The sequence below is a fragment of the Triturus cristatus genome, chromosome 2_1 (genome assembly GCF_964204655.1).
Source record: "Triturus cristatus chromosome 2_1, aTriCri1.1, whole genome shotgun sequence".
Lineage (NCBI taxonomy): Eukaryota > Metazoa > Chordata > Amphibia > Caudata > Salamandridae > Triturus > Triturus cristatus.
Window position 1 is genome coordinate 567452013 of NC_140581.1, and position 17672 is coordinate 567469684.

Consider the following 17672-nt stretch of genomic DNA (forward strand, 5'->3'; position numbering starts at 1 on the left):
TTCTCACTTTTGCATGCCCAAAGTTTAACAAAGAGAAGACACAATAATACATTTTCAAATGTTTATTGAAAAGATCTCAGCCTTGTAAGTAAAACATGTACTGGGACAATTAAACAGATGAGACACATCATTGTTATAAGCATTATTAGAATGGTGAAAAACACAAACAATGTAACCATGTTACTTGTCTCTAATGTTACTCCTATCTGTTGCTAATACCCCTGAAATGATCGAACCCCATAGTTTGGTGTAATGTCTCAAGAAGATGGCCTCAGTGCATTAACAAATGTACTCCATTTGAGTGTGCAAGCATACTCACTTCTCTGCTTGCACAGCTATCTTTCTTCTTAGGATGAATGTCTGGGCCTGCGGAGCTGCCTCTCATTTAGTGCTCTATGTAGAATTCATGATAAATCCGGTGTGAAGTTCCTCTCACTGAATCCAAAATGGATGCTATTTAAATAATAAAAGGATGGCCTCATCTAATTCTGCTAGAGACGTAGAAAAACATCTTTACTTAGGGCCTGATTTATATCTCGCAGACGGGTTACCTTGTGACAACGGTAACAGATATCCTGTCCACTGAAATATAAATCCTATATGATATTATGAGATTTATATTTCGGTGGATGAGATGTATTGGTCACTGTTATGATGCAGTAACCTATCTGCTGAGATCAAAATCAGGCCCTTAGTCTGGGGAAAAAGAGTAATCTCCTACGAGTACATAATAAAGCAATGACATTGTGTTCTAGTATGTGTGTCCCTGGAACTAACAGTGCAGACTACAGAACAACAATGTCTATCAAAAATAAATGTGTGTGTGGCATTTTCTCATGTTAGTGAAAAATATGGTCAAACCACCTTTTTAAAAAGATGCTATGCTGAAAAGTATATCATAAATGGAGACTATATATAATACCTGTAACAGTACCATAGTGTTGTTCTGTGGATTCAGTCAACTAGTCAAGCATTGTTTTGAACAGAGAGCAATATCAACATGCCAAAGGTAATGTGAAGGAAAAAACTGAGCTGAAATTCAGGATTAAGAACTGGCAATCAGGTACATTTTAAAATAATCCAATAGCGATGAGGTTCGCTAGTATTCAAACTATGCTTCCTAACAAAATACACCTTATTTAATTGCCCTCTAATGACTGCAAGACTTTGAAGATCTAGGTCAGGCACACAGTCAGTAACTGTATCTAAATCCAAAGGTGCTTGCCTGTAAAGATGAAGAGCAATGAACAGCTGTGATGAAAATGTCCTACATTAAAACACAATATTTTAGCTTTAAAAGTGATAACTAATTTGCAATATTTCACTTAATATTATTTGAGCATCCCACCTCTGTCAGATGACAGAGAACAGCTCTAGCATTGATAGACGTCTCTTGTCTTAGTCCACTACATCCCATATGTCCCTTGGGAATGTGGTGCCTCGCTACCTTTTTGTGAAGGTTTGCTATTTTAGAAAGTATTGCTTTTGCTTTTACCTTGGTAAAGCATTTCTACCAGTAGTTTTGATCATAGTTTAAATGTTCTTTGGCCTATTGGAAGTGGGACAGCTAAGTAAAAGAGTGGAGGGTGCAATATTACAATAACAAGGTCATATTAACAGCAACTTTTTAAATGAATGACAATGTACATTTGAAAACTAGTAGCTGATGAGTGGAGTCTTTTCTGCCTTAAGACACTCAAATTGTCTTGTGATTGGAGATGTAGGGCTGACTTGAATGTGTGATATATAGACTTTGGTTAAAATTCACTTGGGAGAGAGTTCCAGTAGAACAGTGTTACTAGGTAAAAGGAAGTAAATTTAGATGACAGTAAATAGCATAGGTGGTTAAGGTTTTCAGAGCACAATATAAGTGTTGGGCTGGAATGTGAGAAGGTCTGCAATGGATAGAGGGAGGTGCCATTTACTACCTTGAAGGCAGGAATGATGAATGTTTACAGTGCACTTTGTTGAACAATTTAGATTTCTTATAACAGATAATTGATCAGGGATTTGGAAGTTTAGGAGGGTAGATGTGAATAATCCTTTGGATATTTAGTCCTTGGATCCTAGCAGTGTTGGTGTTGGGGGTGATGAAGGACACCAGGCTTGTGCTTGAGTTGATTTTGCAGACCGAGATTCCTAGCTGAAGGACAGTGAATGGGTTTCAGTGCGTTGAGAGGGAAAGCAATTTATTTGCCACAATAGTAAGGTTGGTGATGTTGTGAAGGTTATTATTTATGTCTTGGAGGAGTATAAGAAAGCAGATGACCATCCAGTGTTAATGGCTCTGAAACAGGGATGAGGTGGAGATCATGGATTAGGACCAGAAAATACAGTTGTGCAGCTAGCAGGAGAATTGTGATAAGAAATCTTGAGAGTAAGGCGGAGCCCGACCGTGAGGAAAGGTGGGCAACTTCTGAGAGCATCCTCTGAGAGCCACTCTTGTACAGTTTTAAAGCTTACTGACAGACATCCAATGAAATAGAGATATCCACTATGAAAGTTATGAACATTTCAGGAAGTGGTTAAGTTTCCTTACATATCAATGAAATCTACATGAGCACTGGTCTTCACACTGGAAGGCCGCAGAAGATAGGACTCTAGCATCACAACATTCAAAGAAGTACTGGATCACTCAACTGGAACAAGTCTAGCCCCAACTGGCCTGCTGAGACATTAGGAGTCCTGGTGCTGCTGCTCGAAGATTCAATATTAAGTTGCCCCTGTGGCGATATCTGGTAATAGTGGGATGAAATGGGAACAACAGACTGCCACAGGGTGGAGTGGAGCTCAAGGAGTAGCAGTCAGGCAGGGAGGGCATAGATGTGGGCCAACAGTAAACGGAATCCACCAGAAGATAAACCCTTCCTCCCCCAAAGGGCGAGCACCCATTTTACATTAGGATTTAGTGTGTCGAATGACATCATGCCCCCTTCCCTGGGAATTACTGTTTTGAAGCCTCTGTAGATGAGGACTCTAGCAGAGTATAAACTGTTGTGTGGCCTAGTTTCCTTATAGTCTGCTACCACCTGCTTTTGCTATTTGTGTATTACATTTACTGACTTGTTGCCATAGGTTTACTATGAGACAAGTTAATTACTGTTGATATTATAATGTTGTAATACTGACATCCCAAATCCATTAATCAAGCACAGCAGGGGTCAACAGAGGATTGACATTCACTGCTCTACAATAGAATTTTCATAAACTTCAACATGGAACTACCTGACCCCTTCATTGTCCAAGAGCAAGTCCACAAAACAGCTGCTATTTATTTAAGCGTTAGCTGGTGAGGAAAGAAAGGTGGCAGAGACACCCGAGGATTCTACCATGACTAAAATAACACTTGAAGACCTCATGAGAGATATCAAATTCTCTATCAGAAACATAGAATTATTGATGACTGAAACAATAGAGAGTTAAATCCATGCAGCGGGAAATGTGAACGTTTAAACCCCAACTTACTAAGTCGAAGATCAGGATTTCTCTTTTGGTAATGAGACTGCCGGGATCCCATATTGAAGAACAGAAGTATGGAATTTACAAAACAAGGTATTGAATCTGGAAGATCAAAGTCGGAGGGAGAATATTCGATTGCATGTTACCCCAGTGTCAGAAGCAGGACAAAATATGGCACAGTTTCTCTCTGTTTTTATACCAAAACTTCTTCATATAGAAATCCGCCAACCACTAGAATTTCAGGGATCACATAGACTTCGTACGAATAAATACTGGTAGCGAAGCCCCCATACATAATATAATGTGCCTCTTTGGTGATCAACAAGTCAGACAAATTCTCCAAACAACAAAAAACAGTGACCATACATTTAAAAAGGAAACAAGATCTTGTTTGGAGCTCATTCTCTTTTGAGACCAGCGTAGTGTGAAGAAAGTTGCTAGCCCTGCACCCACTTCTCAAATAAAAAGGTATAAAATATGTCTTACTGGATCCTGCAACCATGATCGTCACCATCGGTGATAGGAACAGAGAATTTTACAATTCCCAAGAATTGGAATCCTACCTAGAGTCTTTTCAACCTCCACAGACGGAAAGGTCTGTCACGGAAGGTCTAGTTGAAGTACATATCTCAGGCCACAGTTTGCTTGAAACTAAAATGATGGTAAGTAATCGGCCTCAGGAATAGACAATTGACAAGAGAAAGATTTGAGTAGGTCTTCCTGCCGAGGGGTAGAGTTAAGTCACGATCCGACTTAAGGCCTAACAGCCATTGATGGAGGCACTGACAGTAAAACATTGAGTTACATTATAACAATTTATGATGATAAATTTCAGTTTAGGAGCAGCTAGAACCGTGACTAGATGACTCATTTGAATAGTAATTCAAAATCCAACTTAATAGTCAAGTCAGATTTTATATGACTATTTATGAAATTACAGTTTAGAAAATTGTAATTTCTCTGTCTAAGCCAAATGTGCCTATATGCCAGTGTCACCTAACTGTAAGTGCTCCCCTGTGGTACTATGTGTATTGCTCCCACAAAGTGGACAAAAGCCTTGAGTGTTGAGAGTTTTTTTTTTCCTTGAGCGGGATGGCCTGGGGGCTCTGCTAACCCTTACCTGAGCTTCAAAGAGTGCCTACCCTGTCTCTGGCAGATGTACCTCATAGGCACTGCTTCCCTTTCCCTTCCTAGTCAGCTTGGCTCCAAACCCAGTGGACTATAGCTACCCCAGGCAGGGGGAGAAGCTACCCCATTATTGGTTGAGTGACCACAAGGGAGGGTTTGCCCATTATCCCTTATCATAGCCACACATCTGGGTGGACATGGTGAGCTCTGATCAGGGGTAGAAAGGTTCTGCCATGTTGGGTGTAGGTAGAGAAGGGCACTGTGGGATACTTTACAGTAAAACTCACAGGATGTGCTACAAACGTGGGTAGTATCACCCCTGGCAACATTTACTCCATGTTTAGGAAGTACCCAGGTGTTTCCCCCACCCACAGGCTGGCACTGTGGATAAATGCAACATGCCCAGTACTCTCCTCAAAAATATCTTGGACCTGGACAGACTCAGTAGAAGTACTGCTCAGATGTCTGAATCCTGAAGGAAGGCTGGACCTGCTTATCTTGAACCCAATGCCCCAGAAGTGACTCTAAGAGTCAGTCTAGCGACCTCATGTGTGAACTATAGTGAACTATAGGGATGCAACAAGGTCCCAGAGACCATTCCTTCTTCCCAGCTGGCCAGACCCAAATGGACCTCACCTGGTCCCCTCTGGTTGCCTCTGTGGAGTGAGTCCTGAACCCCCAAATGCTTCAAGGTCTTGGAACCTTGACTGGAGTCAGATTGCACTTTTCCCTTCCTAACTACAGGTTTCACTGGATCTGACGCAAAGTGATGAAGAGTCCCACAGGGCAGTGCAGGTTCTAACTGAAAGCTCACTGGATCTAATGCTGAGCGACACAGAGCTCCACAAAGTTGTGCAAATAGTTTAAACTACTGGCAATCACTCCAATAGCATTTTGAATCATTTTCTTTGCCTACCTCCAAAAAGGAACACGAAAAACCCCATACTGGTTTTGGCTTTGCCAGGCCTTGTTAATACGTTTTGAATTGGATCCTGTGCCACAGCAAAAAAGGGATCCAAATCGGTCCACACCCTTCACCTCTTAGGTAATTTCATCAACACATGAAAGGTGATGGGAGGAATGGATGCAAATAGTAAAAACCACTCCAATCACTCGTAGTAGCATTCTAACCAATTGTTTTTCTCTCACTCTGCCACCCAAGGTCAGTCTCATGTAAACCAGTACTGCTCCTGCTCTGCCTGGCAAAATTCCATCCCTAAACTTTGGCCTTGGCTGAGATTAATTCAATCATTCCTTTCATCACCTTTTTGTTTTTGGTGGGGGTGGAGTATAGTGAAAAGGTAACTATACCTTCCTCCCACCCTACTTCCTTAAGATCTATCAATATACTTTCAGGAAAAACTTGGGGCTTGATGTAACATCTTTGACAATACCTTTTCAAATACGTATTCCATTTTTTGTTGGAAATATTTTATCTATGCAAGTCTGTGTGTCACCTGCGTTTTTTTCTCGTTTCTTTTTCCTTCTCATCCGATGTTATTGCTACCATCCCTTTAAAGCTAGATGATAGCAGTGTGCACGTTTTGAAATGTTCATACACTGTTTGCATATAGGGCAATACTTGTATACAGTGTTCAGATTTTTAGTTATACATTTTTCTTTCTTTTAGATTGAGAAATTTGGTGACCCCAATGGAATTGTGCAGTTTGCAGCAGAGTCCTTGTCCAAAAGCAATTACAGTGAACCTGCCAGCTCTCAAGTCCCTCTGAATATTACACTGTTTATCAAGCGAGTCCAAGGCAGTGTGGGGGATGTCAAGGTATTATTTTCTTTCTACTTACTGCTCACCATTAAGTCTCTTAGAAGTAGTAGAAACAGTGCAATAGAAATGTTAACACAAGCTTCTAATGTTCTATAGCATATTACTTCCAACAGATCTTGTCTCAAATTTTCCCTCAATTTTAATGTTGTTTTGACTGAAGGTATAATGTGTTGGTATGTTTGCTGGCCTAGCTAATCTGTGGATGCACTTGCCACTAGGACTTGGCAATAATTCAAGTTTTTTCAGTGGTACGTAGATGTGAATCACACTGCAAGCGTACTTTTTTCCTGGTCTATTTCCGCCTTTTACAAGTAAAGGCACAGTGAATTGCAGGAAGTAATTCCATAAGCAAACACAAAATTACCAGGTCAGGTGGTTCTGCAGTTCCACAAGAAATCACACTTTGCCTTTAATTCACCTGCTGTGTGGATTTTCAGACCAACTAAAAGAAATACATGTTAAATCACATTTGCGTCTTTCTCTACATAATGAAGACATTGAGCACATTACAGTAAGAATTAAGATGTTATTATCAGTGGCAATTGATCACTTATTTGGTAGTCAATAAAGCATAAGCTCTAGTATAAAGCACTTCTTGATATTATTCTAATCACAAACCAAGAACTATAAGCAAAATCATCCTTTTCTAATTGTAAAATCCCCTGAACAGTAAATCCCTCTTAGTTTACACCTTTTCTCCAAATTCCTCAGAAAACCAATTCAATGCTCCTCTTAGCCTGTTATGGATTCAACTTTCCTCTTAGTTCCTTACCAGCAATCATGCCGCATCCGCATTGCGCGTATAATGGCACCATTTTGTTGCGCCTTATATGCCTAGAAAGAGGGCCTGATTTAGATCTTGGTGGACGGTTACCCGGCACGATGGTGACGGATATCTCGTCTACTGAAATATAATTCCCGTAGGATACAATGGGATTTATATTTTGGTGCTGGCATGTCCATCACCGTTGAGACGGAGTAAATCATCTGCCAAGATGTAAATTAGGCCCTAAATTCCCACCAAACAAGAATGTGGTTTAACCCGGAAATGATATACTGCGCAAAGAAAAGAGAAACTCTCCATCTGTCCTCATCTATGGCCTCCAACTGGGATTTTCAAAATTATGTCATGATGTTATTACTCAAAAACACTGCTCCAAAAAAACAGTATTCATTTTACGGATATCTTTGAATATAATCTCGTTATTACTCATCCACAGGATTAGCGGCATGTAAACTAATTAAAGACTTTCTTTGTTTAGAGAATCTCTTAATATAATATCTTTGTGATTATTTCAGTTTGATAGCATCACGGAGCTTTGATTGTTAAAATCACTTGCCTTAACTATTGAAAGGAAATGTTTTCAAGCATGGCTTTTAGGAGATTCCTGTGAACTTTACCAAAGAGATGTTCTTTTTTTCTTACTTTTAAGGTTTACTGGACACTCTACAGTGATTCTGATGTCACTGGCGATTTCAGTTCAACTAACGGCTCTGTCACCATCGCTGACAAGCAGAGCACTGCCAAGATCTTTCTTCAGCTCTTACCAGACGATGTTCCTGAACTAGATGAGACCTACATGGTCCATCTCACTGCAGTGGAAGGGGGAGCAGAGCTGGACCGGGAGAGAAGTGTTTCGACATTCACAGTCTTTGCAAATGATGATCCCCATGGAGTATTTATTCTGTACTCCAGCAGGCAAACCATAGCACTGATGAATGACTTGAGCCGGTACATTCAGATCAACATCACACGCCTTGCAGGAACGTTTGGGAATGTGTCTGCTGAGTATCGAATCTCATCAGGAAATCAAGAGCAGAAGATCATTACAGATAAGTCCGTGGGAAGTGTATTGATTAAAGACAGCTCCAGCTATGGAGTGGAACTAGTGCCAATAAGCAACCAGGTCAGTGTGTACCTCTAAAGGCAGCATGTCTATGATTTGAAACGGTATCTGGTTTTCTGCCACATGGAATCTGCACAATAATTCCTGAAAAAGCACATCCTTGGGCAATAACAAAACCTAGAGGTTCCGGCTGTGTGCTTTAGTTGGTGACATACACTTGTTAGGTTTTTTAGTTATATATCTGATTGTGGTAATTACCCCCAAAGGGTGTCCAGGTGCTTCATAAATGACTCCACTAAGATACAATGTACAAAAACACCTCTGACAGAACCCCACACAAGGCCTGTCATGTAAAACAAACCGCTCCAACTCACACCTCAAAGGCTGTGGAGCAGGGGTCCCAACTTTTTTCTGTAATAGGAGCTACCAGTGTCCAATGAAAACTAGCCTGAGCTGCTAATATTATCAGTGTTTAACAGTGAATGTATCAGACAAGAATATATCGCTGATAACCCCTTGCAAGAATTGTTAGCATTGACCGCCTCAGTCGATTAGGCAAGGTTGCCAGCAATAATGTAAAAATAGCCTTATCCCTTTGGAATGCGTGTACCTGGGGAATACATATTAGGTATAGCTGCAGTTGCCCTGGCCCCAAACTAATATGAGCAATACCTTTCCCCGACACCACATGATTTATCACACAAATATCAACTTTAATTGTATTTTGCTAATTCATTTATTTTTCTCCTGACTTCAGCTTATGAGTCCTGAAAATACACACTTTTTCAACTTAAATACATGCTTTTAATTTCGGTATACAGATATTAATGTAACCAAGCAAAGCTTCTAATTCAACAGGCTGAGCTGCACACAGGAGAACTTCTCACAGATAGCTGGAGAGCTACCAGCAGCTCACAAGCTACTTGTTGGAGAACCCTGCTCTGGAGTGAGGCCTCAAAAGCTCACTTGCAGGCTTACAGTGAGACACACAATAGTCCCACTCCACAATGGCTATATACTCCTACCATGGCATACACAATATGCTTCCCTGGCATGTTTTCTCAGCAATGCTCTTCAAAGGGAGGGACCTAGAGTTTATTTATTTTCTGCTTCTGGTGAAAATGCCCAATATGTTCCTTCACACCTCCCACATGGAATCACTAGTACTCACTCACAACGCACATAGATGAATCCTGAACCATTTTCATCCATCATAAATCACATGTATTTCTTTCAGACAGAACACATGAGTTTTGCACTCACTCAAAGTGAAAACAAACTATAATTTTCTATAGTTGGCACATCTAAAATGTGACTTATCAATATCACCAAGTAAATAAAATGTTCTGTTTGTTTTTTGAGGTTATCTTTTTTGTGTATTAAGTGCGAGGGATTTAAATATTTGATATTTATGTTTAAGGTATTTCTCTCACCTGGATTTAATTTTACGCTTGAATTGACTAATGTAAACTTAATTGGAGCAAATACCTCCGCTGTGCCTCAAATAATGAAAGATGGCGGAAAGCCAGCTACTGTGACAGTGCCTGATGCTGCAGCCAATTCAGAGGTAAGTGGATTAAGAGGCTACTAAAACAGTACCTGTGGCATGCCGTCTAGCTATTTCATGATCACATTTTAATTTGCCACTTTTTTTAAAATACTGTGTCAATTACTGTTGAAATTGTGAAATGACTGCTGAAATTGTGGAATCTGATAGTGCCTAAACTGAAAATAGAAAGTTGAAACCCCTCTGTGCTTATTAAATCTGTTGGGGGTGCATTGGTTCACGAATCCCTCTTACTACTAGAACAATCTGTTTCTGGGGGGAGAACTAGTCACCCGGTGGCCATCTTGTTTGGCCATCCTACAGAGCGGGTAGCGCTCTAGGTTTTTGCAGCCTTTTCCTTTGCTCCTGGTCAGCGTATTTAGTCATGCCTTGGGACGGGCAGGACTGCTACTAAAACGGTACCTGTGGCATTCTGTTGTATATTGATTCTTTATGTAACATGGCTGACAATTGTCATTAGCCCTTCCTTAGTGTTCTTACCTCCTTAACCTCCCAGAATACCTCTGAGTGTTCTAACTTGTATGAGAGTGTTCTACCTTTGTCAGTTGATGGTCTGGTCAGCTGGTGAGGTGTGTTGTTCCTGCTATAACATAATAAACCTAACTTGTATCTACAAAGAAGTGTCCTGCTGCCTACATAACTACTTACAACATATTTGGCGACGAGGATGGGATACATTCCTTCTAGCTATTACATGATCACTTTTTATTCGCTGCTTTTTAAAAAATACTGTGCCAATTACTGTTGAAATTCTGACATTACTGCTGAAATTGTGTAATCTGATAGTGCCTTAACTGAAAATAGAAAGTAGAATATTGAAACTGCTGTGCGTTTACTGAATCTGTTGGAGGTGCGGGGGTTTGCTAATCCCTATCCCTATCACTCACGGAACAATCTGTATTTGGGCGAAAAACATGTCACCCGGTGGCCATCTTGTTCAGCCATTTCACTGAGCGGGTAGCTCTCTATTGTAACGCAGCCCTTTTCTTTGCTCCCGGCCACCCTATTTAATTGCAGCAGTAGCACGGATGTGCGCAGTTTGCGTGGTGCTGGTGCGCCTAATGCAAGCCCATCTGTGCTTGTTCACACACGAACAGGACAAGAGTCAAGAAATGCTGGTCCCTCTTCGTTAGGTAGGCTGGTTTACTCTGGCTTTCACCTTTTTGCTCTTCGTCCCCCTACTCCAGGAGCTTGTATCTCCTCATGGAATCTAGAAACCGTGGGGAGAAAGTGCCGACACTGTGATTTCATGGTCGTTTATCCTGACCCAGCGCCTAAAGCGCAGACCAATCACGGCCGCCCACCCTCAAAAAGCGTTGACACACTCTGCTGTGTCTGCTTTCATTTTTTTAATATTAACTGTCGCCCACTAGTTAAACGCTAATCAGATATTTTTATTTTGTAACTGACCATGGTCCGGATACTGTTTTCGTAACAGAAACTTGGCTTAGTGAGGCCTTAATGCCGTACATTGTTGTCGCACTGCCCTCTGAATTTTGCATACTTAGAGTGGATCGCCAGGTCAGGAAAGGGTGAGGAATTGGAATTTCTTTTTAAAGCACATTATGTATGCAAAATGGCCACACGTAGGTTACCTGATTGTGAGGCCTTGTTATTCTGCCTGTGCCTAACTAATAATGTTTGCCATGTCTAGTGCCCTAATTTATCACCCTCCTGGACCTGTGGGTAATTAAAGTACATGCATTTCAGAGGCTGTCTCTCACTTTATCCTAAAATATGCCAACTTCACCATTCTTAGTGATTTCAACATTCACTTTGACAATTTCCCCTGTTAAATTGCCTCCTCTTTAATAGAGGAGTTTACAGCCCTGAGTGTCCAGCTCATTAAAATCGCTCCTACTCATGAGGCTGGACATCTGCTCGATCCCCTATTCTCCAACCAAAGTGCCTACAGGCAGACCAGCCAATTCCGTTATCATGCTCCAACTATTTTGCTATGCATTTTTCACTCTATATCCTTTTGGTGCTCTGTGTGTGGGAGAACCATCCAGTCTCCTTTGGTTGGAGATGGTAGAAAATAAATGTTTCTCCTTTGAATTCCACTTTAGAGTCAAACTGCCCAACATTGAGCAACTCAGTGGGATCCAGCTCACCCATCATCGATAACTGGCTTTGATCCTCGCTTGATTCTTTAATCCATACTACGTGCAGGAAGCATCACAGAACTATTCCCCCGCCCCATGGTTTAATGATGCCTTGCGAGAAAATAAAAAGATCTGTAAACTCTTGGAATGAGTCTGGCATAAGTCTTACTGTGAAGAGGACAAACAGAAGTATAAGTTTGCTTTAAAGAACTGTCAGAAAATTGCACTCAACTAAAACCTCATTTTTTTCTGAAAAAATAACTTTGGCTAAAAATTGCCCTAAAACTCTTTTTTAAGTTGTGAAAACGTTGTTAGATCCCCCAAACACTGCCCCAGTCACCCACTATCGGACCATCAGTGCGACAAATTAGCAATCTATTTCTCAATAAAAAGTTATGGACATTCAGGCCTCTTTTTTCTCCACACTCAATCCTAACTGCTGTCACTTACAACTTGCCCTACCTTCCAGCCTTTGGACAGCCTGACTTTTTAATCTCTTCTTACCGCCATCAAATCATGTTCACCTTTGGACCACCATCGTTGTTTCACAAGCTTGCCCCACAATCGCTGGACCTGCTTACTCAGCTCTGAATGCATAACTCCCGGAAAGCTTTATCCCAAAATCTTGGAAACACACGAATGGTCATGCCCCTCCTGAAAAAGCCAATCTTGACCCTTTACCTGGTCCAAATATAGGCCAATCTCTCTTTTGCCTACTTTGGCCAAATCTCTGAAAGTTCTGGAAAAACACACGAATAAACAGCTCATGTTGTATATGGAACTAAATGGCCTGCTCTACTCCTTGCAATCGGGCTTCAGAGTAGGCCATAGCACAGAGTCTGCTCTTCTTGGCGTCACTGAATTTCTAAGGAACCAGGGAGAACTGGTGTTGATCCTTTTAGAGCTTATTGCTGCATTTGACATGGTTAACTATAACAATCTTCTCCAAAGATTAGAGGAGATGAGTGTGCAGGGCAAGGTCTTGTTCTGGCTAGGTTCTTTCCTGCAGGACCATGTCTTTCAGGTACACACTCATCAGCATTGCTCAAAGCCTTACCCTTTTGGCATTCCTCAAGGCTCCACCCTCATCCAAGCCTTTTCAATCTGTATGTAAGCCCACTTGCAGATATTGTGGAAAGCTGCAGTATCACACTCTTTGCATACGCTGATGACACCCAGATTGTGATCTCCCGGCATCCCAGGTAATTCGGAGTGTTGAGACTTTGAACATCTTCCTTACACAAGTCTCATCTTGGATGAACGCTGACCCCCTTAAGTTGAATGGGGATAAGACTGAGGTTCCATTGGTGGGCATCCTCCCCCACTTTGGGGACCTCATCTTTGGCCTGAGGCAATGGGTAATACACCCAATCCAGTACCTGCGATTAAGAATCTTGGTGTTTGGCTTGTCGACAGGTTGTCTGAGCCATCAGATTTCCAAGGTTGCTTCCACCTGCTTTGGTATTCTAAGATGGCTGAGGAAAATATCTAGATGTCTTTCTGTCTCAGCCCAAAGAACTGTAATCCAGGCCTTGATTATGCCCAGGCTTGATTAATGTATTATTCTCAAATAGGCACCCGAAGGTTTTGCTTAAGTAGCCGCAAGACCTTTACAACACCCCCCTCCAAATTTACGTACACAGCCAGCCTTCTCCATGGTCTTCACTGGCTACGAATTGAATGACAAGTGAAATATAAAGCACTATGCTACATGTATAATTGTTTATCTAATTCTGGTCCCACCTATCTTAGATCCTTGGTGTCACTGTAAAAACCTAATCGTTCTCTGCACACAAGCAATCTAGATCTTGCTGTAATTCCCAGAGTAAGGAAAGGAGGTTGAGCTTTTTTCTACTTAGGTCCTAAGCTGTGGAAGTCCTTAGTCATGTCTATGAGAGCATGTCGCTTTCTTTTGGTTTTCTGCACAGTGCTAAAAACTAACCCTGGGCGTAGTTCGCGAAGTGGCACTTTGCGAAGCTACGTAAAGTGCAGTTCGCACTATGCGAGCTACGCGTAGCACTTCGCGAACTGTGTAGTACCTTGTACGCACTGTGCCAGATGTCGTTTTCAATGATTGCACAGTGCGGACAAGCAACCGGCACTGTGCAATCATTGAAAATGGCATCTTGCACAGTACGAGCTGTAGTTTTCTACTGCTCGAGTAGATTTTTACTCGAGCTGCAGCTTTCTCAACGCAAACTGGTAGTTTCTCATCGCGAGCGGTCGTGAGCATACGCGACCACTCGCAATGAGAAACCTGACCTCCTCGCGTTGGGATGCTCGCCGGGAGGTTTATTTTCCATGCTCGCGATCGCCAACTTGATGTTGCTGATCGCGAACAAGGAAAAAGTCTCGCTGGGATGTCATTTTGCTTGCTCGCGGTCGCCAACTTGACGTTGAGGACCGCGAGCAAGCAAAAAATGACCGCAGCACTATGCAACACTACGCTACGCGTGTTTGCACTGTGCTACGTGCAGCTCGCATAGTGCGAAGTAGCGCGAACTTCGCAAACTACGCGAGCGTAGCGTAGTGCTTTGCGCAGGCTTACTAAAAACCTGGCTGATGTAATGGTCTGTGATAGAGAAGGCATGACTTGAGGTATCGAGTGGAGCACAGCGCTGGGAATTCCTTTTTGAGTGGCCATGCTCTCTACAAAACTATATAATAATATTAATAATAATAATTAAACGCAGTGCTACATGAACATCACATGAGTGTTACATTATGGGCAGCTAATCCATGGCGCTTCCCACCTACAGTTTACACCTCCGTTTAAGGAAGCCTCATCATGAACAAAACATTAATTTAGTTGATTTTCATTTTATTTACAATAAGACTCTTGAAAATATAGATTAGACTTTTGAATTGATTCAAGAAATTGTCCACAGGGGCTACCCATTCTGCATGTCTCGACTCCTATTATTATTTTGTTGATAGGACAGCAACTAAAATAAAATACTCTCTAAATGAAGTGGTTGCTATATCAGATGTCTACTCCATTTTTACCACAAGACATGTGTGATTGTGTTTATCAGACAAATGTAACAATAATATTTTGAAACTAGAAAATTCGTGTTTGTAATCTGGACGATCTACACAGATTATATGTGGAAATGTTTTACACGCGCATCTGCACACTTCACACAGGCTGTGCTGGGAAGACTATGTTCTGACTTTACCTAGCACCTGTACACTGCATCGGATGGGACAAGGACTACATTAGTTATGGCCTGCCCTTTTTTTTTGTTTTACTGAAGTGCTAATCTGTAGTTTTTAAACAGTTTTTACACTTTGAGTAATGTGTGCTTAAAATACTGGCCCAAGGAATGAAAGTCTCTGACGTGTCTTTCCTCACCAAAAACGGAGTGACATATCTAGAGTTAGCTTCAGATGCGTTTTTTATGTACTTTTCCCTCAGTGAATCTTAATAGAATTCATGCTTTGAGCTATCTCGCTGGGACAATTAATTACTCTGCTGGCCATTTGGTACTGCACAGATCCCCTTGGAACAATATCCCATTTTAGGATGTCAGATCAGAAGACTGGGAATGAGTGAATTCTCTATAAGGTAATTAACTGCATCTCATTGATAGGAACCTGGCAGGGTCTTTGCAACTTCAAGGGAAGAACCCAGATCTTCAAGTTGCCAGTTTGATTATTCCCAGGATGCAGGGCAGGGTGGTTAGCCAGTGAGCTACTTTCTGGGTGTGCACCTCAGTTGTCATCAATCAAAGCATTTACACAGGGCACAGCTGCTTCATCAGTAGCGCTGTGGCGCTAACAGTCAGAGACACTGATCAGGCAAAAGCAGTGCCGGGGTGTCTAGACTTTCAATTGTTTTTTAAAGATAGAGACAGAAGAAGCCCAATGGAGGCTAACAGGAAGTGAGTTTCATAGTTTGGACGCCAGGAATACAAAAGATCTGCCTCCCCAACTAGCCTTAGAAAATGTGGGGACCTGCAGAAGTCAAAGGTTATTCCAACTAAGCGATCTACATTTCTTGTAGGGATGGAGTCATTTTGTCAAATAAATAGGACTCTCTACTGCAAATGCCCTAAAAGCAAAAATAAGGTCAGTACATTTGATACAATTGACTACTGGCAGCCAACATACATGATTCAGATGAGGCGAAATAGATTGCCAATAAGGAACTCTCAGGATCAGTCTTGCTGTTGCATTTTGAACTATCTGGAGTCTTCAGATTGAGAAAACAGTAAGACTGAGAGACAGACTATTCACATAGTCCATGCGGGAGGTTACCACGGTGTGGATTACCATTTTTTGTGTATCCTCCAGGACCAAATGCAGCATGCTTCCTCAAAGATTTGAGCTTAGGAAAGCAAACGGATGAAACGTATTTCATTTGTGTAGAAAAAAAGAGGCCGGAATCAAATATTATTCCCAGATTCCTAGCTGGGGAAGTGGGAACTGGGGGGGGGATTGTGTTCCTCATGCCACCAGACGCTAGGGCGGGCGGTCCACTAGGTCCGAAGAAAAGGACTTCTGTTATGTCTAAATTTAGTTCAAGGAAGTTGGCATCCATCCAGCCAGCAATACCTTTAAGACACTCCTTGAGCTTGATACGGGCATTATCCAAATGCTTCTGAAAGGAAAGTAAGAGCTGCATGTTATCAGCATAAGACACACCTGCGTGCATCATGATTTAATCAACTGAGCCATCAATGCTAGATACAGAATGAAGAGAGTAGGACTGTGTGTAAAATTATTCAGTATAGCGGGGTCTGCATTATGTTTTTTAAGTAAGGGCAGAAGAATAGCTTGTTTCCAGTCAAAAGGAAATAGTCTTTCTTCCAGTGAGGTGTTCAGAATTTTATTGAGTATCAGATTAATGATAGGGGGGATCATCCTTTTTCTGGGAAGACACAGGACCCCAGGAGATCCTGATTTACATTTCTCAAGTTCCACAGGGAAACTTCCCCTGGAATCATAAGAAAGTTTGAAAGTGGGTGACCTTGAAATGGTGTGAGTTCTGTCTGAGCCTTAGAAATTAGTCCTGTCTTGAAAGTTGCATACATTTTCAGAATTTTCTCATAAAAAAATGACGATGTCATTACAAAATTCGAGGGATGAGTTGAAATTTCTTTTCCAGCCTTAGGGGATAAAAAAGAATTAACGATTTTGGATACTTCACGTGAAGTATTAGAAGCTGCCGAGTTTCGAGAAGAGAAATACTCTCTCTACAGATGGATTTACGAAAATTAGTTAATGCTCCTTTGTAGTTCACCTCAACCTCCGGGCAATAGGCTCCAGGTTTTTACATCTGTCCTTCTCTTTCCTTAAAGAGTAGGAGAACCAAGGGGCCGAGGGCTTTGTCCTTTTTGCCACCTCACGCTTTAGCAGCGCCAGGAGGGCATTAGTTATCCATCTGTTAAAATTAGCCACATCCGTATCGAGGATGCCCGTTTTAGAAGGAATGGTGGATTGTAACTTTTGGGAAAGAGGCGCCTCAGCAATTTTTTGCCATGCTCTGGAGAGAGATGGTGGATTATCTCACTTCTTCTGATACAACACGCCTTTAAAAGAGAAATGAACTAGTAGATGATCTGACCAAATAAGGCACTCTGGCACTCTGCCAGAAAAACTTGCAGATCAGAAATGTTAGAGAAAAACAAGTTGTGCGTGTGCCCTGCCTTATACTTAGGGGACAAGAACAGCTGGAGGAGGTTCATGCCTGCCAATGTAAGACTAAGCTTGACAGCCAGAGAGGCTTTGGGGTAGTCTATGCGCAAATGATTGCAAAGTATTGCAGGGAAAGTTGCACA

The 17672-nt window shown here is 41.7% G+C and overlaps 1 protein-coding gene across 1 annotated transcript in view; it reads left to right on the top strand.

The window, feature by feature from the left end:
• The window catches only part of ADGRV1 (adhesion G protein-coupled receptor V1), a 1990932-nt gene that overhangs the window by 1040321 nt on the left and 932939 nt on the right, over positions 1-17672 (top strand). The window contains exons 69-71 of the mRNA XM_085632468.1: positions 6218-6367; positions 7804-8277; positions 9638-9784. Of these exons, the coding sequence (XP_085488594.1) occupies positions 6218-6367; positions 7804-8277; positions 9638-9784 (771 nt within the window). The remainder of the gene's footprint in view (positions 1-6217; positions 6368-7803; positions 8278-9637; positions 9785-17672) is intronic.